The sequence below is a fragment of the Scyliorhinus canicula genome, chromosome 8, assembly GCF_902713615.1.
Source record: "Scyliorhinus canicula chromosome 8, sScyCan1.1, whole genome shotgun sequence".
In the NCBI taxonomy this organism is placed as follows: Eukaryota; Metazoa; Chordata; class Chondrichthyes; order Carcharhiniformes; family Scyliorhinidae; genus Scyliorhinus; species Scyliorhinus canicula.
The window spans coordinates 188,822,511-188,845,350 of NC_052153.1; the positions used below are offsets into that span (position 1 = coordinate 188,822,511).

A 22,840-nucleotide genomic window follows, 5' to 3' on the forward strand; every position below is an offset into this window, starting at 1 on the left:
GGATGCCCTTACACCCACTGTGCTATTAAGGAAGGAGCTCCAGGACTTTGACCCAGCGACAGTGAAGGAACGGCGATATATTTCCAAGTCCGTGCGGTGAGTGACTTGGAGGGGAACCTCCAGGTTGTCAGGTTACCCAGGTATCTGCTGCTCTTGTCCTTCTAGATGGTAGTGGTCGTGGGTTTGGAAGGTGTTGTCTAAGGAGCCTTAGTGAATTACTGCAGTGCATCTTGTGGACGGTACACAAGGCTGCTACTGTCCGTCGGTGGTGGAGGGTTTGAATGTTTGTGGAGGAGGAGCAATCATGCGGCTGCTTTGTCCTGGATGATGTTGAGCTTCTTGAGTGTTATTAGAGCTGCACTCATCCAGGCAAGTGGAGAGTATTCCATTACACTCCTGACTTGTGCCTTGTAGATGATTGACAGGCTTTGAGGGGTCAGGAAGTGAGTTACTCGCTGTAGGATTCCTAGCATTTGACCTGCCCTGGTAGGCACAACCATCTTCTTTTGTGCCAGGTATGAATCCAACCAGTGAAGAGTTTTCCCCCGATTCCCATTGACTCCAGTTTGGCTAGGACTCCTTGATGTCACACTCAGTCAAATGCTGTCTTGATGTCAGGGGCAGTCACTCTCACCTCACCTCTGACATTCAGCTCTTTTGTCCATGTTTGAAGCAAGGCTGTAATGAGGTCAGAAGCTGAGTGACCCTGGTAGAACCCAAACTGAGTGTCCGTGAGCAGGTTATTGCTGAATAAGTGCCGCTTGATAACACTGTAGATGACTCCTTGTATCACTTTGCTGATGATGGAGAGTAGGCTGATAGGGTGGTAATTTGCTGGGTTGGATTTGCCCTGTTTCTTGTGTACAGGACATACCGGGGCAATTTTCCGGGTAGATGCCAGTATTGTAGCTGCACTGGAACAGCTTGGCTAGGGCTGCGGCAAGTTCTGGATCAGAAGCCTTCAGTACTATTGCCGGAATATCGTCAGGGCCCAAAGCCTTTACTGTGTCCAGTGCCTTCAGCCGTTTCTTGATATGGAGTGAATCGTATTGGCTGAAAATTGACATCTGTGACGCTGGGGACCTCCGGAGGAGACCGAGATGGATCATCCTCAACAGGGCAAGAGGCAGCTCACTACCATCTCCAAGGGGTTCTGGCAAATACAGCTGGACGCATCCAGTCGCAAGCTGTGCACATTCAGTCGCTACTGCTACAACCAGATGCCTTTTGGCATCATCTCTGCCTCAGAGGTATTTCACTGCATCATGGAACAGATGATGGAGGGTATCGAGGGGGTGCAAGTGTATGTTGACGATGTCATCATCTGGTCCACAACTCCCCAAGAACACATTGCTCGCCTCAAGCAGGTGTTCCAGAGAATCCATGAGCATGGTCTCCAGATCAACAGGGCCAAGTGCTCGTTCGGTCAATCAGACATCAAATTCCTTGGTGACCACATCTCGCAGCAAGGCGTGCGGACAGATGCCGACAAGGTCTCGGCGATCAATGCCATGAAGACCCCGGAGGACTAGAAGGCGGTCCTCCGCTTTCTCGAGATGGTCAACTTCCTCGGGAAATTCATTCCCAATATGGCGTCCCACACCACGGCCCTCCGCCATCTCGTCAAAAAGTCGACGGAATTCCATGAAAAGGAATGGCGTGAGCTAAAAGCGAAGCTCACCACATCCCCGGTTCTGGCGTTCTTCGACCCAACCAAGGAAACCAAGATATCCACTGACGCAAGTGTAGCGCTAACAATTATACTCAAAGCCGAGAGACACACCACAGCAAGCCAGGACAGCATTGGGGCGGTGCTTCTCCAATGAGATGACTCCTCATCCTGGGCTCCAGTGGCGTATGCCTCCAGAGCCATGATGGCCACTGAGCAATGGTACGCTCAGATTGAGTAGGAATGCCTGGGCCTCCTAACGGGAATCGTCAAGTTTCACGACTATGTTTATGGCCTGCCAAAATTCACGGTACAGACGGCCCACAGGTCTCTAGTCCACATTATCCAGAAGGATTTAAATGACATGACGCCTCGGTTGCAGCAAATTCTTCTCAAGCTACACCGCTATGACTTTGAACTTGTCTACTCGCCAGGCAAAGAGCTCATTGTTGCAGATGCCCTATCCAGGTCCATATCCACACCATGTGAACAAACTGACTTCATCTGCCAAATAGAAGCGCAAGTGCAATTGTGTGCCACCAACCTTCCGGCCTCTGACAAGCGAGTGATCCAAATTCATGAGGAAACAGCCAAGGATCCTCTGCTGCAGTGTGTGATGCAGCACCTTACAAATAGCTGGCAGAAGGGACAATGTCCCCAGTTCTACAAAGTCAAGGACGACCTGACGGTGGTGGACGGCATCCTCCTGAAGCTTGACAGGATCGCGATTCCTCAGAGCATGCGAGCTATGGTGCTCGGCCAACTCCATGAGGGTCACCTGGGGGTCGAGAAATGCCAATGCAGAGCTCGGGAGGCAGTCTATTGGCCGGGCATCGGCCAGGACATTGCGAACACAGTCCTCAACTGCCCTACATGTCAGAAATTTCAGCCAGCTCAACCCAAAGAAACTTTGCAGCAACATGAGTTAGTGACCTCTCCGTGGTCCAAAGTCGGTGTCGACCTTTTCCATGATGTGGAGACTTTCCACGCCAAGGGGCGTGACTACGTCCTCCTGGTCGACTACTTCTCCAGTTACCCAGAAGTGGTGAAACTGTCCGACCTCACGCCGAAGGCGGTGATCTAAGCCTGCAAAGAAACGTTCACCAGGCATGTGATACCGCTCACGGTGATGAGTGACAATGGTCTCTGTTTTTACAGCCAGCAATGGTCTGATTTTGCACGGTCCTACAACTTCCATCACGTAACCTCCAGCCCCCAGTACCCGCAGTCAAACGGGAAGGCCGATAAAGGGGTCCATATTGTGAAGCAGTTGCTATGCAAGGCTGCAGACTCAGGCTCCGACTTCAACCTGGCACTGCTGGCATACAGGGCAACCCCACTGTCCACTGGGTTGTCTCCAGCGCAAATGCTCATGAATCACACTCTGAGGACTACGGTTCCAGCCATCCATGCTCCAGACCTTGACCACCTCACGGTCTTACAGAAAATGCAGCAGTCTCGGGCCCAACAGAAATCCACATGTGATGCTCATGCCACGGATCTACCAGAGCTGGTCCCAACTGATCGTGTTCGTGTACAGTTGCCTGAGGGCGGCTGGTCAGCCACAGCTGTGGTGGTCAAGCGAGTGGCTCCGAGATCGTTCCTCGTCTGCATGGCTGATAGCTCCTTCCTACTGGGCAACAGAAGGGCGCTGCGCAGAGTTCCACGCCTGCCACCTGACTGAGATGGCCCACCACCCACAATGCTTCCTCCAGACGTGCCGTACCACGAAGCCACCGATCTACCAGCAATCCTGCCGACCCCCGCAACCACCACGTTGGCGGCGGTCCCGGCTATCCAAGTGCAGGCGGCCGCTGATCCACCCCGCGGCGATCAACCAGAATTCGTCGCCTACCAGAAAGACTAAATCTACAGCCTGAACTTTTGTACATTTTGTGACCTCATCGTTTTGACATCTGTAAATATTGTTTTCTCGTTTCATCTGCCTTTTATCTGCACTAGCGACCCATTCCTATGTATACAAGTTCATTTTGACACATTTTGGATATAGTCAGGTACATAAACACATCCATACGCACACGCACCTTAATATTTATTATCTAAAAAAAAAGGGGGAGATGTCATAATATACATCTATGTATATAATGGAGTGCAGACAGGCAGTGATTGACACACAGGATGACCAGTAAGCACACAGAACAGAGCAGCCAATCACCAGACAGGACACTACCACTATAAAGCCAGTGGGCACTAGTTTTCCCGCTCTCTCTGGACCCAGCCACTGAGACAGTCAGAGCTCGTGAGCTAGCCAGTGCAAACACCATGCGGTAGCTAGTAAGTCTGGCCAGGCTAGTACTAGATCTCCAGTCAAGTCAGTATAGTGTCAACTCACAGTTGAACATGTATATTAGTTAAGACGTTAAATAAAATCGTGTTGCATCTTATCCAGAGTCAGAGGTCTGTCTCTCGCTTCACTGCATCAAGTGCAGTCGACCCAACCTGCCTAACACATCAGCCTGTACACCGTGTTGCACAACTGTGTCTGATCAACATTTAACAGGGGCTGAAACAAGAAACCACACACATTGCAGGGTCCGTCTGATCTGCCAAGTCTTGGCAGTCCTGAATGCAGAGGCTGAAATGTTGCAAACGCTGTGTCGAGCTTTGCAGGGATTGTCTTCGCTATTACTCACATCCGGTCTCTGCTCAAGTGGACACAATACCTGCACCCAAATAGTCTCCAGTTTGTAACCACACACACATTAAACCATTCTCCGAACAGCAGTGTCCTGCAGCTTCAGCTGCACATCAAATGCCAGTTTTCACTTCATGACCTACTTGTGAAACGCTGCCTCCTCTCCAAATTACAGACCCAAGCAAAACCATGAATAGCTTTGCACCAACTCAGCTCTTTACCCAGGGAGTAGTAAGAATGTGGAACTCATGGTGTAGTTGAGGTGACTAACACATGCATTAAATGGAAAGCTGGACAAATACATGAGGGAGAAAGGAATGGAAGGCCATAATGATGAATAGGGAAGGGAGGAAGGCCACATGGTGCATCAATATTAGCACCAACTTTGCTTGGACCACACCTGGAGTACTGTGTGATGCTTTGGTCTTCATAATATAAAGCAATAGAGAGAGACACTGGAGAAGACACTAAAAAGACTCACTAAGAATGATACCAGACTGAGAGGTTATACCTATAGAAGAGTTTGAACAGGCTGAGGCTCGTTTCTTTAGAAAAGAGAAGACCGAAGGAGAAATAAATGGAGGAGTTTAATATTGTGAGAGGGTTTATTAGGCAAGACATAAAGAAGCTGTCCCCATGTGTGGCAAACCAGGGGCTGGATTTTCCGCAGCCCGACGTCGAAATCGCAGCCATCGCCGGGGTGGAGAATCCATTTCCCTGTACGGAATCGGGACCAGCGCTGGTCCCCCGACTCTGTGGGCCCCGAAAAGCGGCGTACTCAGAGAGTAAGCCTCGCCACATAGCACCTACTTCAGCCATTGCTGGAGGCCCGACCCGCCATTCTCCGCCCCAACCGGCTGAAATCCCAACGGCGTGGACCACTCATGGTCCTGCCAGTCGGGAAACTAGCATGGCAGCTGCGGACTCAGTCCGCAGTCGCCCTGGTTGGGGGTGGGTCGATCGGAGGGCGCCTTATATGCGGCCGAGCAATGTTTGGGCGGGTGGTCAGGGTTGGGCGCGTGGCCGATCGAGGGGGGGGGTCTATTTTTAATGTCCATCTCCACGGTCTGAGTCCGCCATGGAGCACGGCACAGCTCATGCTCATGCGCAGCCTCCGATGCGGAGGCGCAGGGTGCCATATCTGCAGCAAAAGCAGCTAGATTTACGCCGTGTCCCTGCTCGCCCCCTGCAGGGTTAGGAATATACGGTCCTTTCACACCAATTTTTCTGGCGTGAACCTCCACAGTTTTTACGACGGCATGGGGACATAGTCCCAAAAACAGAGAATCCAGCCCCAGGTCTATCAGCCATAAATAGTCACTAACACACCCAGTCGGGAATTCAGCAGGAACTCCTCTACCTAGAGAGTGGCGAGAACTCTCTCACAAGGAATAGTTAGGGCAAATAGCATTGATGATTTAAGGGAGACCTGTTTTGGCACATGAAGGAATAGAGTAGAGGACATGTTGATGCGATTTGAATTAAGGTGGAGCAGAAATGCTGGCATGGGCCTGTTGGACCAAATGGCCTGATGCTGTGTCTTTAATTCTGTATGGTAAAAATAGAAACTTTGCAGCAAAATTCAAGACGGACACCTACTTTCAACATTCAGATTCCTATGACCATCCACAACCGTGTCTATTAAGAGGACAGCTCCCACATTGCATAACATCGTTAGCCAGACCACAATATAAAGTTAATTTTGAATTGCAGAGAATTCTGGTAAAGATTCAGAAGCAAAATCTAAATGTGGTGACGACAGACCGGATATACATTTCTGGAGCTTATACATACCAACCCTGCAACGGACATGTATAACGCTTGTGGTTTGCAGCTTTAGGGGGAGTGCTCAATTCATTAAAGCTCTTATCACTGACCTGGAAAACCATGGGCGCGATTCTCCGCAACCACGATGGGTGGGAGAATAGCGGGAGGTCTGCTCCCGCACCTCCCGCTATTCTCCTATCCCCCCCTAAAATGGCGTGTCCGGTTTTGCGACACGCCGCTCGGAGAAACGCGGGCTGCCGTTTTTCACGGCGACCGGCGATTCTCCGACCCGGATGGGCCGAGCGGCCTGCCGTTCCCGACCTGTTCATGACGGCGGCAACCACACCAGGTAAGTGTGGGGCCTGTGGGGGGGGCGGATCGGAGATCGAGCACCACGACCGTGCTCGGGAGGGGACGGGCCCGCGATCGGTGCCCACCGATCGTCGGGCCGGCCTCTCAAAGGGACGCACTCTTTACTCTCCGCCGCCCCGCAAGATCAAGCCACCACGTCTTGCGGGGCAGCTGACGGGAAAGACGGCAACCATGCATGCGCGGGTTTGAGCTGTCCAACCCGCGCATCCACCGCTGACGTCATTAGGCGCCGCTGTGGCGTCATTCTTGGAGCGCCGGGCCTTGAAGCCAGGGACAATGCCCGGCGGCCGAGTTTCCCGGTACGGCCCTCCTATCCCCCCGGGGAGGGGAGAATAGGGGGCCGGGAGAGGCTTCCAACGCCGGCGTGAACCTCTCCGGGTTTCACGACGGCGTCAGGCCTTGCGGAGAATTCCGCCCCATATGTGGAGCGGGACAAAAATTGCAATTATGTGGGAACCAGAGAAGGACATTAAACCCCTGGAGCCTGTTCTAATTAACACAAGGATAATATTATCATGAACTTGCATTAATATAGCACCTTGTCTGACCTCAGATGTCCCAAAGCACTTCATGAGAAGAATCCACACAAGGAATCTTAGTAAAAGTCCCAAAGCCGAAAGGGACAATCATAAACTGCCCCAAGATTACACTGCAGTCGGGCCCGATCTCTGAATCTTCAACTCAAAGCTGAAGGCCAGTCGGCAGCCAAGTCTTTGCTGCTCAAAACTCTACAGATATCATTTGCTTACAAGAAACCCACATTGGAATAGAAGAAGCAGATCACTGAAAAGAAGAAGCAGGTCGCTATTCCATCAAAGACCTATGACCTCCTGTGCGACCACCCTCATGCCACACATGGCTGTGCCACCTATGTCTGTAGCAACATTGCTCAAGCAAATCATCTGGCAACGACCACTTTCACTAACAATTTAGCGGTTCGTGGATTCCACATAGCCAATGTCTACAGGCCCCCCAAGCACCAGCTGGGAACAGCAAGGCTTGTCCACCCTCGCACATCTACGTGGCGGGCTTTCAGAGAGAGGATACCCAGGACAGGACAGTGATGCTGAAGCGTCTTCAGAGTGGGCATCCAGAAATAATCTGACACTTATACACAACCCCAAACAGTGAGGAAGATTCCATTCAGCCAGATGGCTCAGGGATTACTCTCCTGACCTGTGCTGGATCAGTTCTCGTAATGGAACTCCCCACCCGGCACACAGCCTGGTCTTTGATGACTTGCCGCACAGGCAAAACCGTCCTCTACTCAAAGGTTCAGAGTTCACAGGCAAAAAGTACATGGAAAAGACAAACCAATGGACTCCTCCAAGGCTCACAGCTGACTTCAATCCTGTTCACCTTGTCCACAGATGGTCTTCCAAAAACTACTTCCCGAAAATTCATATATGCTGACATTGTCTGCCTCACAGCTCAAGCCCCTGACTTCGACACCTTGGACCTAAACGAGGACTTGTCACAAATTGAAAATACTGCAACACATGGCGACTCAGCCAAGCCCTGCATAAACAGGATCCGGTTTATTCCATCTTTATAATGCAAAAGTCAATAAAGGGCTTCAAATCCAAATTAATGCACCATCCAACTCCAACATACCTCAGAATGACTTCAATCGGACAGTAACCTCCAAACTTAATTGCCAAACTATCTGGCTGAACAAGAGACGCTGCTACCACCATCCAGCGAACTTCAGAACTCACATACGCAGTGGCAGAATACTGTGCTCCTGTTTGGTGATGAACGAACGCACACACACGTGCAAACACAAACACACCCATACACACATGACTCACATCAAGGTGGCCAATCTAGAAAAATCCTTCCACCCATGACTTCAACGCAAATTCCACCTGGACAAATTAATGGAAATCATTGGACATGACTTCCGGTGGCGTGGGCGAGCAGGGCGGCCGCAGCGAGAAGAGCTCCCGCCAGTGGCCACGACGCGCGGCGATTTCAGGGAAATCCCCGAGTCTTCACGCACCCCCCCCCCGACTATCGTCGGCCTTTGGGGCTGTCACGAGCAGCCACGGGGCCGGTTTAGAAACCGGCGAAGAACCCCACGCGGGTGTCGGGCGGCGGGGGCTGAGGCGCTGGGCCCAGCGCGGCGTCATGGCCAGAGCAGCGGGGGCGGAGCTACGAGGAGGCCGAGGCGGCAGGCCCAAGACCAGGGCACAATGTAGGTGGGGTGTCCCACATCGGATGGCTCCCACCTAGGAGGAAGAAAGAAGGCTGAAGCCTGGTCCCAGGGGAGCTCTGGGTGAATGTAGATGAGAAAGAAAAAAGGTTTAAGGAAGTTTGGCGAAGGATTTTTTTCTCTCCCACTTTTTAAAAAAAAAAGAAGAATTCAGATTGATGAAGGATAGGAGGGTGGAGGGGAAGAGAGGAGAAAATAAAGAAAATAAAAAACAATAAGCCGCTAAAGGATGCGAAAAGCAGCATCAAAGCAAGGAGGAAATGCGGGTTCTCCGCTGAATGAGAAGACGAGCAAAAGTGTTGACAGGATGGCGGAAGCCGAACTGCAAAGTGGGGCCGCACTACTTACAGTGGAGAAGATGACCGAGGTGATGGCGATGGAGCTGGAAAAACAGTTTGCAAGGCACATGGAGGCCTTGAGGAAGGAGACATCGGTCGTATTGAAGTCATTGGTGGAGGAGGCAATCGCCCCGGTGGAGGTGGCAAAGACATTGGCCAAGGTGAGAGAGCAGGGCGAGAAGATGAAGGGAGTGGAGGAGGCCATGTCACGACACAGCGGCCAGGTCACCTCGATGGGGGACGAGCTGCGGAGGGTGGTGGAGGTTAACAAAGGACTCCGAGCGAAGCTTGAAAACTTGGAAAACGGCTCAAGGCGGCACAATTTGAGAATTGTGGGCTTGCCCGAAGGGACAGAGGGCCCAAGGCCAGCACAATACTTCGCTAAGTAGCTGGCGGAGCTGATGGGAGGGGGGGGGGGGGGGGGGGGGGTGTGTGGGGGTGAGAACCCCTCCCGGTACGAGCTAGACCGAGCTCATCGGTCATTAAGGCCGAATCCCAAAGTGAACGAGCCGCCAAGGGCAGTAATTATCTGTTTCCATAAGTTTTGCATGAAGGAGAAGGTATTAAGCTGGGTGAAGCAGAAGCTTGAGGTGCTATGGGATGGTACTGCGGTTCGGATCTACCAGGACTTGACGGTGGAGTTGGCAAAAAGACGAGCGGCGTTTGGGTGAGTGAAGGCGACGTTGTACAAGAAGGGGATGCGATACCCAGCGAAGTTGAGGGTAACGTATCACGCCAAAGACTTTTATTTTGAGACAGCGGATGCGGCTGAGGCGTTCATGAGGGCAGAAGGCTTGGGACAGACGTGAAGAGCGGAGCTGGAAGAGAGACTGTGGACTGTGTTTGAACAGCTGGAAAATGTATAAATGTTAGAACTTTCTTTATACGGATTTGTATTGTAATTTACTTCTCTTTGCATTGTTACAGAGTTCAAGTTAATGGTGGGTTGATTGGCGTTCTGTGTTGCGACGGTTAAATGTTATGTTAGTGAATTGTAGGGGTTGGATTGTTGGGTTTGTTTTGTTGTTTCTTTCTCTGGGACTGGGTGGAAGGGGACGATATGTCTTGGTGGGGGAGCCACCCGCGCTAGCTAACTAAAGTCAGCTAGTGAACGGAGGTGAGGTGAGAGGAGGGCTGCGGACGTTGGAGCCTGGATAGCAGGCTTCAATAGGCCTACGAGGCGAGCGAGATGGGAGGAAGGGATGGATGTTGGGGGATGTTGTTTCAGGGGGAAATGTAGGGGGGTTCTCGGGAGGGGGGGGAGGGGTTTGATGTTAACAATGGACAGGGGCGACTTCCGGTTGTGGCTATGTGGAGCTAAGCCGCACGTTCGGCAGCTCCTGCTAAAAACGGACTTTGGGGCTCTTTTCAGGGCCCCAACGGAGCTTTTTCGACGATTCCCGACGTGGGAAGGGGTCGCAGTAGATCCCCAGGGTTCTATGATCCGGACCAGGCGTGGGGCGAGCAGAAAAGCGGTGGCAGCGCCCATGGAAAAGCGGGGGAAGGGAAACAAAATGGCGGCCGGCGGAGGCCTCGAGGAGTGTAGGCAGTGGGAGTAGGAGCAGCAGGAGACTCTGCTGCGCTGCTTCCAGGAGCTTACGGTGGAGCTGCTGGAGTCGCTGAAGGCTACTACCAGGGAGCTGATGGAGACTCAAGACAGCCCAGGGGGCTGCGATCCGGGAGCTGCAGCAGCAGACCTCCGAAAGGGAGGACGAGGTTGTGGCCGTGGCGGGGAAGGTGGAGATGCACGAGGCGCTCCATAAAAGGTGGCAGGAGCGGTTCGAGGAGCTGGACAACCGGTCGAGGCGGAAGAATTTACGGATCCTGGGCCTCACGGAGGGGCTGGAGGGGTCGGACCTGGCGGCCTATGTGGTCGTTATGCTGAACCTGTTGTTGGGAGCTGGGTCCTTCCAGGGGCCCCTGGAGTTGGAGGGGGCCCACAGAATACTGGCTAGGAGGCCCAAGCCGAATCAGCCGCCACGGGCGGTGTTGGTGCGGTTTCACCAGTTCGTTGACCGGGAGTGCGTGCTTCGGTGGGCCAAGAGGGAGAACACGGAGGTGTGGATCTTCCAGGACTGGAGTGCGGAGGTGGCGAGGCGGAGGGCCGGGTTCAACCGGACGAAGGCGGTGCTCCACAGACGGAGTGTGAAATTTGGCATGTTGCAGCCGGCGCATCTGTGGGTCACCTACAAGGACCATCACCATTATTTTCAGTCCCCGGAGGAGGCGTGGGCCTTTGAGCAGGCCGAGAAACTGGACTCAAACTGAGGGTCAAAAATGGGGGTTTTGTATGAAAATGTAACTGTGTTTAATTTTTTCTCTGGAGGGGGGGGTTCTCTGTTTCATGCAGGATGTGTGTTGGCTTTAGGGTGAGTGGGGCGATGTCTTTATGTATGGGTCTGGAGGACGGGTTCGGGCAGGGAGGTAAACTGGGGGTGCGGGGAGCTGGTGGTGGGGACTGGCAATGTGAGTTGCCCTGGAGGAGGCGGGGTTGGGCAGGGCGAAAGCGCGGGCTTTTCTCTGGTTTCCCTCGCTGCGGGATGATGGGGGGTGGGGTCGGGGCTGAGAAGCGCGGGCCTTTGCTGGTTGTTATTTTCCTGCGCAAGAGCGGGGTGGGGGGGGGGAGGAGGAGGAGGGCCAGTTGATGGGCATGAAGGAGTAGTCCCACGTGGGGAGGGGTCGGTGGTGTGGCGGGAGTCGCCGGGGGTCACAGGCCGAGCGGGGGGCGTTGGCCAGTTGTGGGCAGAGGATGGGTTATGGCTAGTCGGCAGGGGAGGGGGGCAGGGAGCCCTCTGATCCGGCTGATAACCTGGAATGTGAGGGGGCTGAATGGGCCGGTCAAACGGGCCCGGGTGTTTACGCACTTGAAGGGGCTGAAGGCGGATGTGGCCATGCTCCAAGAGACGCACCTGAAGGTGGCGGACCAGGTTCGGCTGAGGAAGGGATGGGTGGGCCAAGTATTTCATTCAGGGCTGGATGAGAGGAATCGTGGGGTGGCGATCCTGGTGGGAAAGAGGGTGTCGTTTGAGGCGTTAAATGTGGTGGCTGACAGTGGCGGGAGGTATGTGATGGTGAGTGGTAAGCTGCAGGGGAGAGAGTGGTGTTGGTGAATGTTTACGCCCCAAACTGGGACGATGCAGGGTTTATGCGGCGCATGTTGGGCCGCATTCTGGACCTGGAAGGGGGGGGGCCTGTTCATGGGGGGGGGGGGGGGGGGGGGTGCTGCCAACGCAGCAATGGTGCGTAAGTGGGTAATGGGCGGGGACGGGGAAGGGGTAGCATGGAAGAGGATGGAGATGGCGTCCTGTGTGGGTACGAGCCTGGAAGCGCTGGTAACGGTGCCGTTGCCGCTCCCTCCTACGAGGTATACCACGAGCTCGGTGGTGGCGGCTACCCTCAAAATTTGGGGGCAATGGAGATGGTATGGGGAGAGGTGGGGGGCTCGATGGAGTCCCCGATATGGGGGAACCACCGGTTTGTTCCAGGGAGCATCGATGGCGGGTTTCTGGGCTGGCACAGGGTAGGTATTAGGAGGTTGAAGGACCTGTTTGTGGAGGGGAGGTTCGCGAGCTTGGGGGAGTTAGAGGGGAAGTTTGGGTTCCCCCCGGGGAACATGTTTCGGTACATGCAGGTTAGGGCGTTTGCCAGGCGGCAGGTGGAGGGGTTCCCTCTGCTGCCCCCACGTGGGGTACGGGACAGGGTGCTCTCGGGGGTGTGGGTTGGAGGGAGGATTTCGGACATATATCGCGTAATGCAGGAGGTAGACGAGGCCTCGGTGGAGGAGCTGAAGGGTAAATGGGAAGAGGAGCTGGGTGAGGAGATTGAGGAGGGGACGTGGGCGGATGCCCTGGAAAGGGTGAATTCCTCCTCTTCCTGTGCGAGGCTTAGCCTCATACAGTTCAAGGTGCTGCATAGGGCCCACATGACTGGGACGAGGATGAGTAGGTTTCTCGGGGGCGAAGACAGGTGTGTCAGGTGCTCGGGGAGCCCAGCGAATCACGCCCATATGTTTTGGGCATGCCCAGCGCTGGGGGAGTTTTGGAAGGGGGTAGCAAGGACGGTGTCGAGGGTGGTGGGATCCAGGGTCAAGCCAGGCTGGGGACTCGCAATGTTTGGGGTGCAGTGGAGCCGGGAGTGCAGGAGGCGAAAGAGGCCGGTGTCCTGGCCTTTGCGTCGTAGTAGCTCGGCGGAGGATCTTGCTCCAATGGAAGGATGCGAGGCCCCAGGCGTGGAGGCCTGGATCAATGATATGGCGGGGTTCATCAAATTGGAGAAGGTGAAATTTGCCCTGAGGGGATCAGTACAGGGGTTCTTTAGGCGGTGGCAGCCTTTCCTGGACTTCCTGGCGGAACGGTAGGGAAATAGGCTGGCAGCAGCAGCAACCCGGGGTGGGGGGGATTGGGTTTGGTGGGAGGGAGAAGTGTGTCCATGGGTTTGTGGGATGTGGCGGGTGTTATCTCTTTCCTTTCTGTTGTTTTTTTTTTGTTTTTGATTTAGTAGTTGCTTTTGTAGGGGGGTGGGTGTTGTTCTTGGGTCTTTACAATGGTTATTCTGTTAATATTGTTTTGTTGTTTATATTTTGTGAAAACCTTCATAAAAATTATTTTTAAAAAAACAATGGACAGGGGCGGGTCAGGCTTATGGGGCAGGGCCCGGTGGTGGATGGTGGATAAGAAAGGTGGGGGGGGGTGAGAGACCCCCAGTAAGGATAGTCACGTGGAACGTGAGAGGCTAGGAGGTCCGGTCAAGAGGTCAAGGGTGCTTGCACATCTTAAAAGTTTGAAAGCCGATGTGGCAATGCTGCAGGAGACTCACGTGAGGGTGAAGGACCAGGTGAGACTTAAAAAGGGCTGGGTTAGCCAAGTGTTTCACTCTGGATTTGATGAAGGGCTCGATGTGTAGCAGTGTTGGTCAGCAAAAGAATACGCTTCCAGATGGAGAAGGTGGTGGCAGATCAGGGGGGTGGATATGTGATTGTGGTAGGGGCGCTGGAGGGGAGATTAGTGGCGCTGTTAAGTGTATACGGTCCCAATTGGGACGATGTGGATTTGCGAAGAAGGTGTTGGGGCCATTCCCGACTTGGACACACATGAGCTGATTGTGTGTGGGGGGGGGACTGGAACTTGGTGCAGGAGCCAAGGTTGGACAGATCACGGCCACGCTCGCTGGTCCCGGGGGGGGGGGGGGGGGGGGGGGGGGGGGGGCGAAGGCGCTGGCTGGGCTAATGGTGGAAATGGGAGGGGTGGACACTTGGAGGTTCCTGCACCCAAGGGAACGGGAGTACTTGTTTTACTCAGCAGTCCATAAGCTATACTCGCGGATCGACTTTTTTGTGGTGGGAAAGGCTTTGCTGGCTGGAGTCAAGGGGTCGGAATACTCTGCAATTGCTGTGTTGGGTGGATATGGTGCTGGAGAAGGGGGTAGCGCAGAGGCCGGGGTGGATACTGGATGTGGGGCTTTTAGGGAACCAAGTATTCTGTGAGAAAATTGAAAAGGTAATTAAGGAATATGTAGGTTTGAACTGTACGGGTGAGGTGTCGAAGGCAGTTGTCTGGGAGGCTCTAAAGGCGGTGGTGAGGGGTGAGGTAATTTCGCCTAAGGCCAGGGTGGAGAAAGAGGAGAGGTTGGAGCGGCAGAGGGTAATAGATGAGATGTTGGAGGTAGATAGGAATTATGCAGAAGATGGGGACCCAGCGAAGCTGGAAAAGAGGAAGCAACTACAGGCGAGCTTCGACAGCTTGTCCACCAGGAAGGCGGTGCACCAACTGAGACGAGCAAGGGGTGCAGTTTATGAACATGGAGATAAGGTATGTTAGCAGGTCAGCTCCAGAGGGAGGCAGCAGCAAGGGAATTTCTTCAAGTGAGGGATAGGGCCGGGAAGTTGGTGCTGGCTCCGGAGCTGATTAACAAGGTTTTTGAGGAGTTTTACGAGAGGTTGTACAGATCAGAACCACCCGGGGGAGATCGTGAGATGCAGGAATTTCTAGATGGGTTGGAGTATCCGAGGGAACAGGGCTACATTAGAAGGAGCAATACTGGAGCAGGAGATAAAAGATGCGATTAGGAGGATGCAGTCGGGGAAGGTGGCAGGCCCGGATTTGTTTCCAGTGGAATATTATAAAAACATTTAAGGATAAGTTGGCACCCCTGATGGTGGGGATGTTTGAAGAGGCGATAGGGAAGGGAGTGCTGCCACAAACCTTGGGGCACGCATCGATTTCACTGTTGCTTAAAAAAGATAAGGATCCAATGGAATGTGGGTCGTATAGGCCCATATCACTTCTGAATGTACACGCAAAAGTATTGGCGAAGGAATTGGCGGGTAGGCTGGAGGAGTGCCTCCCGAAGGTAATAGGTGAGGATCAGACGGGGTTTATGAAAGGGAGGCAGCTGTTTTCGAATATTAGGAGGGTTTTGAACGTCGTTATGGCACCAGCGGAAGGGAAGGAAGCTGAGATGGTTGTGGCATTGGATGCCGAGAAGGCGTTTGATTGGGTAGAATGGGGGTACCCGATGGCAGTGCTGGAGCGGTTTGGGATTGGACCAAGATTTATGAACTGGGTAAAGCTATTATATATATTTTGGGGCAACACGGTAGCATGGTGGTTAGCATAAATGCTTCACAGCTCCAGGGTCCCAGGTTCGATTCCCGGCTGGGTCACTGTCTGTGCGGAGTCTGCACGTCCTCCCCGTGTGTGCGTGGGTTTCCTCCGGGTGCTCCGGTTTCCTTCCACAGTCCAAAGATGTGCGGGTTAGGTGGATTGGCCATGCTAAATTGCCCGTAGTGTCCTAAAAAGTAAGGTTAAGGGGGCGTGTTGTTGGGTTACGGGTATAGGGTGGATACGTGGGTTTGAGTAGGGTGATCGTTGCTCGGTACAACATCGAGGGCCGAAGGGCCTGTTCTGTGCTGGTCTCAGATCGCATCTGATCTATGCTCTATGTTCTATAAGGAGCCGAAGGCGAGTGTCCGCACGAACAATATCAGTTCGAGATACTTTTTTCTCCACCGTGGGACGAGACAGGGATGTCCTATGTCCCTCCTGCTGTTTGCGCTTGCGATTGAGCTGTTGGCCATCGCATTAAGAAGTTCGGGAGCATGAAAAGGAATCGTGAGGAGTGGGGGGATAGAGCACATGGTGTCCTTATATGCCGACGACTTGCTGTTGTATGTATCGGAACCGAGTGCATCGAATATTGGAGTTACTGCGGGTATTTGGGTCTTTCTCTGGGTACAAGCCTGAACCTGGACAAGAGTGAGTATTTTGTGGTGTCTCGGCCGGGGGTGGGGGCAGGGGTGGGGGGGCTGCCATTCCGTAGGGCAGGGACTCACTTTAGGTATCTGGGGATGCAGGTTGCCCGGGAGTGGGGACAGCTTCACTGGTGGGATGGAAGTTTTTGGAAATGGGAAGAGAAGGGGATTAAGACTCTAAAAGATTTGTTTCTTCGGGGTGTTAATCACGTTAATATGTTTTGGTCCTGTCCAAAGCTTGGGGAGTACTGAAAGGAGGTGTTTAGGGTAATCTCCAAGGTGGTGCATGTGAAACTGGACCCGGGCCCCCGGGAGGCCATATTCAGGGTGTCGGACCAGCCGGGGTTGGAAATGGGTGCGGAGGCAGATATCATAGCCTTCTCCTCGTTGATCGCCCGAAGGCAGATCCTGCTGGGATGGAGAGCAGCCTCTCCACCCTGTGCCCTGGCATGGCGGGGGGACCTGTTGGAATTCTTGACCCTTGAGAAGGTTAAGTTTGAACTGAGGGGAACGACGGAGGGGTTCTAAAATTCATGGGCACTATTTATTATGCACTTTCAAGAACTGGGTAACATCGAACATTAGTTGGGGGCGGAATGGGTGGGAGGGTTGGGGGGGGGGGGGAGTGGGGCTGTGTATAGATATAGAACAGTACAGCACAGAACAGGCCCTTCGGCCCTCGATGTTGTGCCGAGCAATGATCACCCTACTCAAACCCACGTATCCCAACAACCCCCCCCCCCCCCCCCCCCCCCCCCCCCCCCCCCCCCCCATCCCCCCATCATTGGACATGACACACAAGTACTTGGGGCACGATTTAAGTGCCGTGTCGGGCGCAACTTGTGTGCTTCCCGACGGCCGAGCCGATGAATCTGTGGCCTTTAGTACCGGAAACGATGCTCCTCGAGCTTCACGGTGGAATTGGTTGTCCTGCCAGTTGATTTGCCTGGACCCCGCCGGCAGCTCCCCGCTTAAAAAGGGGATCTGCTCATAAACACTCCCTTCGAACACACTCCAGACAGCACACATCCATACCACCATATAGACCTGAGCCAAGCTTCAGGGATATCGACCTGACCAGGCTACTGGATGCCGGGGAGACAGGATACCGTGTTCCCCTAAGGGGGGGGGGGGGGGTTCGTGGGCCAGCCACGGAGCTGCCAATGCCGCCTGGAAGGCAGTGGCAGCGGCTTTCAGTTGGGCAGCGTGACCAGGAGGACCTCCATCCAGTGCAGTCAGAAGACCAATGACCTCCACCGGGCCACAAGGGTAAGTTGACACCGGACCCCTGGCATCAGTCCCGCTTGCCAACTCCCTGACCTCTACCTCGCCCCTCAACAAATCGCTGGCTGACACCTTGCATCCCCACCCCCACAGCATATTACCTCGCCCATGCACCAGCGTACCCTGGCACCCACCATCACAACTCATCCATGCTCAGGAGTGGTACCCACACATGCCACCCGCCATAGACCCCCCACCTGATGCATCAAGCGTGCAGCTCACAATGCCCTCTCTTTGCCCTGCAGGAGAGGTTAACCCATAATCGGCAGGAAAGGACCCAGATGAGCAGCGGGGTTCTGTACATCAGAGTCCTCACCCCCTATGAGGGATGGATTCTGGAGATTGCGGAGTTGGCCGAGGATAGAGCAGCGAGGTTGGCTTGTGCCGCAGTGGTGAGGATCCACTGCCCCTTAACCCAGGCGACCTGTCTCAAGTGAGTTGTTCACGTCAGACAAAATGATCCTTCCCTCTCACGGACCACATGTCCATTGTCTCACAGGGTCACCATCTGCTGGGCCGAGCCATCTGCCCCTCCCCCCGCCCTCTCCAGCCCCCTGCGCAGAGACACACACCTCGGTGGGCGACAGTAGTGGACAGGCTTCTGGGGCAAAATTTGCCGCTCTCTGGTGAACGCACAAGACCAAGGAGGTTTTGTCCTGACGTACAGTCCAATATTTATCTGTCAACCTCAACCATCACCTAAAATAGAGGATCTGGTCATTTATTTCATACCTGTTTATGGGATCTTACTGTGCACAAATTGGTTGTCACCTTTCCAAAAGTACAATAGTAACCACACTTCAAAAACATTTTGTGACAACCCGAAAGATGTTATACAAATTCAAACTCTCTTTCAATACAGAGAAAAACAAATCTTACTACCAAAAAGCATTTCTGGATATATATATCTTGGCAGAAATAGCCAATTTAGGGAGCAGTAATTTGCAAAGGAGTGGAAAAGGAGGAAAAACAGAAATAATTGTCTTAGGTTCTTAAACTGAATCATCCTGACCTCTGCAATGAGTATCCTGTAGCTTGAATGAATGATGTGACAGGCTGAGATGTACATGATCTGCACCTACTGTGTCTATGAGGTACGGAGAGGAAGCTACAGCCCTGTTTCTAACTAGAACAGGCTATCTATAGGACAAGCATTTCCTTTACACTACAACAGGAGCAGCATTATTTAGCAGCCACTAACAATAGTCTTTCGGGAATGTCTGTGATATTTTGATAATTTTTGAAGCGGCAAAGCCAACTCATCTCAGGGTGTCTCCCAGGCATCAATATTCCACTTGGGCCCAAAGCCGGACTTTACATCGAGTTACACTACACAACTTGTCTAAAGCCACCTATCTGTACGGCAGACTGTGCAGTAAGTCACACTCTGCCCAACATGAGCGAACTCATCTCACACATCTGGTCAATGCTGTCAAACGGTTTAATACGTGGAGGAAGCGTCATTTTTCTCAATTCGTTTTTTTAAAAGTGCAACTTTAACCCCTTCCCTGCAGAAACGAAGCAATTTGTCGGCCTCCTGCATCCAACCACACTATTCCTCCCTCTGCCATTGATCATTCATTTTTAAAATTAAAATTTTTTTTTTTTTTTTTTTTTTAAAGAGTACCCAATTCATATTTCCCAATTAAGGGGCAATTTAGTTGTGACCAACCCACCTACCCTGCACATCTTTGGGTTGTGGGGGCGAAACCCACGCAGACACGGGGAGAATGTGCAAACTCCACACGGACAGTGATCCAGAACCGGGATCGAACCTGGGACCTCGGCACCGTGAGGCAGCAATGCTAACCACTGCGCCACCGTGCTGCCCGCCATTGATCATTCATTATGTCCATCCTCGACAGTGTCTCACCTTCCCACAGTCAATTGGAATATGAACCTTTTAATTAGGTGATTTATAATTCCTGACCGTGTCAAACAACTTTTTACTCACGCAGTGTCCTGGAGATTAATCTTTCATTCCTCCACACTCTTTCTTAGACCGTGTCCTATTGAACTGACCCACTTAATCATGGCCATGAAAAGGGAGAGCACAATTTACTGGCCAGGTCCTGCTGGAATCGGGACGTGGCGCGGCCGATACATCCCGTGAGAGGCCTCTTCTGGAATTCCCACTGGTCGTTATGCTTTACGAGATCTAACAAGATCATGCGAGATGTCATAATCTGGATCCCGCCATAGTTAAATGATGTTAAAAGCTCAGGAACTACCGGTCTCGCCAAGGAGTTTGCCAACCAGGCGCTGTTTAACATTGGCCCCCACAAAGGGGGGGGGGGGGCAGGAGGAATGTCACTTGGTGGGGTCTCCCAGCCATTTGGAGGCCCCAGGGTAGTTGGTATCTGTGCAGGGTGGTACCCTGGCACTGCTGATGCCACCTGGACACCTTGTCACTGCCAGACTGGCAGTGCCACTTGGGAATCCTGGCAGTGCTGCCCTGGTGCCAGCCTGGCACTGCTAGAGTACCCAGGTGGCATTGCCAGGCTGGCAGGGGTACTGCCAGGAGGTCAGGCTGGTGGTGCACAGGTGACATTTTGTCCATACCAGGATTTAGGCCCGAGGGTGCCCTGCCAGTACGAGGGGCTGGTTTAGCTCACTGAGCTAAATCGCTGGCTTTTAAAGCAGACCAAGCAGGTCAGCAGCACGGTTCGATTCCCGTACCAGCCTCCCCGGACAGGCGCCGGAATGTGGCGACTAGGGGCTTTTCACAGTAACTTCATTGAAGCCTACTCGTGACAATAAGTGATTTTCATTTTCATTTCATTTTCAGGTGGGGGGGGGGCTCTCGGTGAGCTGGAGCATTGGTGGGGGGGGGGGGTGTCGTATCGGCGGGGTCGAGAGATTGGGGCACCATTTTTAAATGGCACCCCAATCTCTTCCTGCATTGACGAGTGCAGCTCCTCAGTGCAGGAAATGAGACAGAGTGCGGCCTCGGTGGGGCGCTCCCCTCTGAAGGCCGGAATCCTGCCCACAACGGACTCTTTTTTTTTCCCATTAGATTGTACCCGGAGTCATTGAAGACAGAACTCTATCCAGTTCATCACCTACTATCCCAATATAATGCAAACAGAGCTGTTAACTAACCAGGAATCAACCTCCAGACATTAGTTGAAGAAAATCCCGAGTGGCGGAGATCTTTGGGAGCCACGGGTTCCAAATCTCTGAATCATAGAATCCCTACCGTGCAAAAGAAGGCCATTCAGCCCATCAAGTCAGCACTGACCATCCAAAATAGGCCCACTCCCCCACCCCATCCCCGTAACACCACCTAACCTTTGGACACTAAGGGTCAATTTACCATGGCCAATCCGCCTAACCTGCGCATCTTTGGATTGTGGGAGGAAATCCTCGCAGACATGGGGAGAACGTGCAGACTGCACACAATCACCCAAGCTGGGAATCAAACCCGGGTCCCTGGTGCTGTGAGGCAGCAGTGCTAACCACTGGTCTACCCCGAAGAAGCTCTGAAGAATCACAAAGATTTGAAACATTGACTGTTTCACGCTCCACATTTGCCGACAGACCTGCTGAAATTTTCCAGCATTCTGTTTTCATTTTAGCATCAGTATTTTGTTTTTCTAAATATAGATTCTAAGTCACCTGTTCCTCACAAGTTACTTCTAAATCCCTCCCCAATGTGACAAACCCTCATGATCATCAACGTGCCCGCATTCATTTTCGAAACAAATTCATAATCCCCACAGGAGCAGTTTTACTTGGTTGCTTCACCCCACACATTGTAAGTTACCGGGTCAGCAGCAGCATCAACAGAATAAAATACGCATCAATCAGCAGAAATAGATGTAACGCTGGCCCCATCATCCGCCCCCACCTAGACCATTGTGGGAAGGTCTGAAACAGGTAATGTAGCGGCTGGGCACTGACCTGTTGTAACCATTCAAGGAGAAAGCTCCCTGTGGATAAGCCGCGGTGCTGGATTTGAAGTAGTACATGCAGCCCTTGTGAATGATAGCAAATCGCAGTGGCCCTGAAATCAGAAATAGATCCATTTAGACCAATAAAGACAGACCTTGGGGTGAAGAAAGGAAACTGGGTGACCTAGTGAAAGAAGGCAAAAATCAATTTGAAAATCAGAGTAGGAATGAACACTCAACATTTAGCCATCTACATATTTATTATCCATTACCTGAAAGAGTGGTGGAAGCTCGGGCACCATGGTGGCACAGTGGTTAGCATTGCTGCCTACGAGGCTGAGGACCCGGGTTCGAATCCCAGCCCTGGGACACTGTCTGTGTGGAGTTTGCACATTCTCCCCTTGTCAATGTGGGCTCCACCCCCACAACCCTAAGATGTGCAGGGTAGGTGGATTGTCCCTTAATTGGAAATAGTCATTGGGTACTTTAAACAAAGAGTGGTGGAAGCAGATTCAACAATAACCTTCAAAAGTGAATTCGATAAATACCTGAAAAGGAACCATTTACGCGACTATATGGAAAGATGTGGAGAGTATTTATTAAGCGTCTGCACAGCCAAGCTAATAATCTTGTCAGTGGTTAGATGGAGTTCTTCAAGCCCGCTTTCATGTTTAGTCAGCAAACAGTTCTTGACAATTTAAATGAATATTTGGCTGCAGTATGGCGGCAATCTGGATGGTCTTGGTGACTCCTTTGATGTTGGTGGCTGCTAAGAGGCCTTGGCTAGTCCGGAAAGGTTTAAAAGATCCGTATGGACCATGGCAGATCGAAGCCAGTGGGACGAGCAGTGGGGTCTATGGTGAGAGAGGTTTCTGGTGGATCTTTTGCCCTGCCATCGGTCCTCAGCTGTTACTCCTCAGCATGGTGGGTTTAACCATAAGGGTTAACATGAAGGAAGATGTACAACTGCTAAATTGAGGAGGTCACTGAGGCCTGGGTTGGAGCAGATCTTCGCCAGTGGGTTGTGTTGCAATTACCCTCCTGATGTGGGGATCCGAGGCGAGGAATTACCCTCTCCCTCTTCTCTCTGTGGGACCTAATAGAGGTTAACTTCCCTCTGATGACCACCTTCATAGCCTCCCAAAGCGCTGCTGCTGTTACCTCCCCCGTCTCGTTCGTTATCACATAGTTCAGAATGCTCCTCCTTATCCGCCCACACAGCTCTTCATCCGCCAGCAGCCCCACATTCAGTCTCCACAGAGGGCGCTGCCCCCGCTCCACCCCCAGTCGCAGGTCCACCCAATGCGGTGCATGGTCCGTGGCCGCAATGGCCTAATACTCAACCCCCTCCACCCTCGGAATTAACGCCCTGCTCAACACAAAAAAGTCAATCCGCG

The 22,840-nt window shown here is 52.7% G+C and overlaps 1 protein-coding gene across 4 annotated transcripts in view; it reads right to left on the bottom strand.

Annotated features, from left to right (window-relative positions):
* Positions 1-22,840, bottom strand: part of sh3bp2 (SH3-domain binding protein 2) — a 172,547-nt gene that overhangs the window by 54,702 nt on the left and 95,005 nt on the right. For 3 of the 4 annotated variants that reach the window (XM_038805878.1, XM_038805879.1, XM_038805880.1), the window contains one exon: positions 21,454-21,556. The exons of the other annotated variant lie outside the window; for it this stretch is intronic. In XM_038805878.1, the coding sequence (XP_038661806.1) occupies positions 21,454-21,556 (103 nt within the window). The remainder of the gene's footprint in view (positions 1-21,453; positions 21,557-22,840) is intronic. 4 annotated transcript variants of the gene reach the window in all.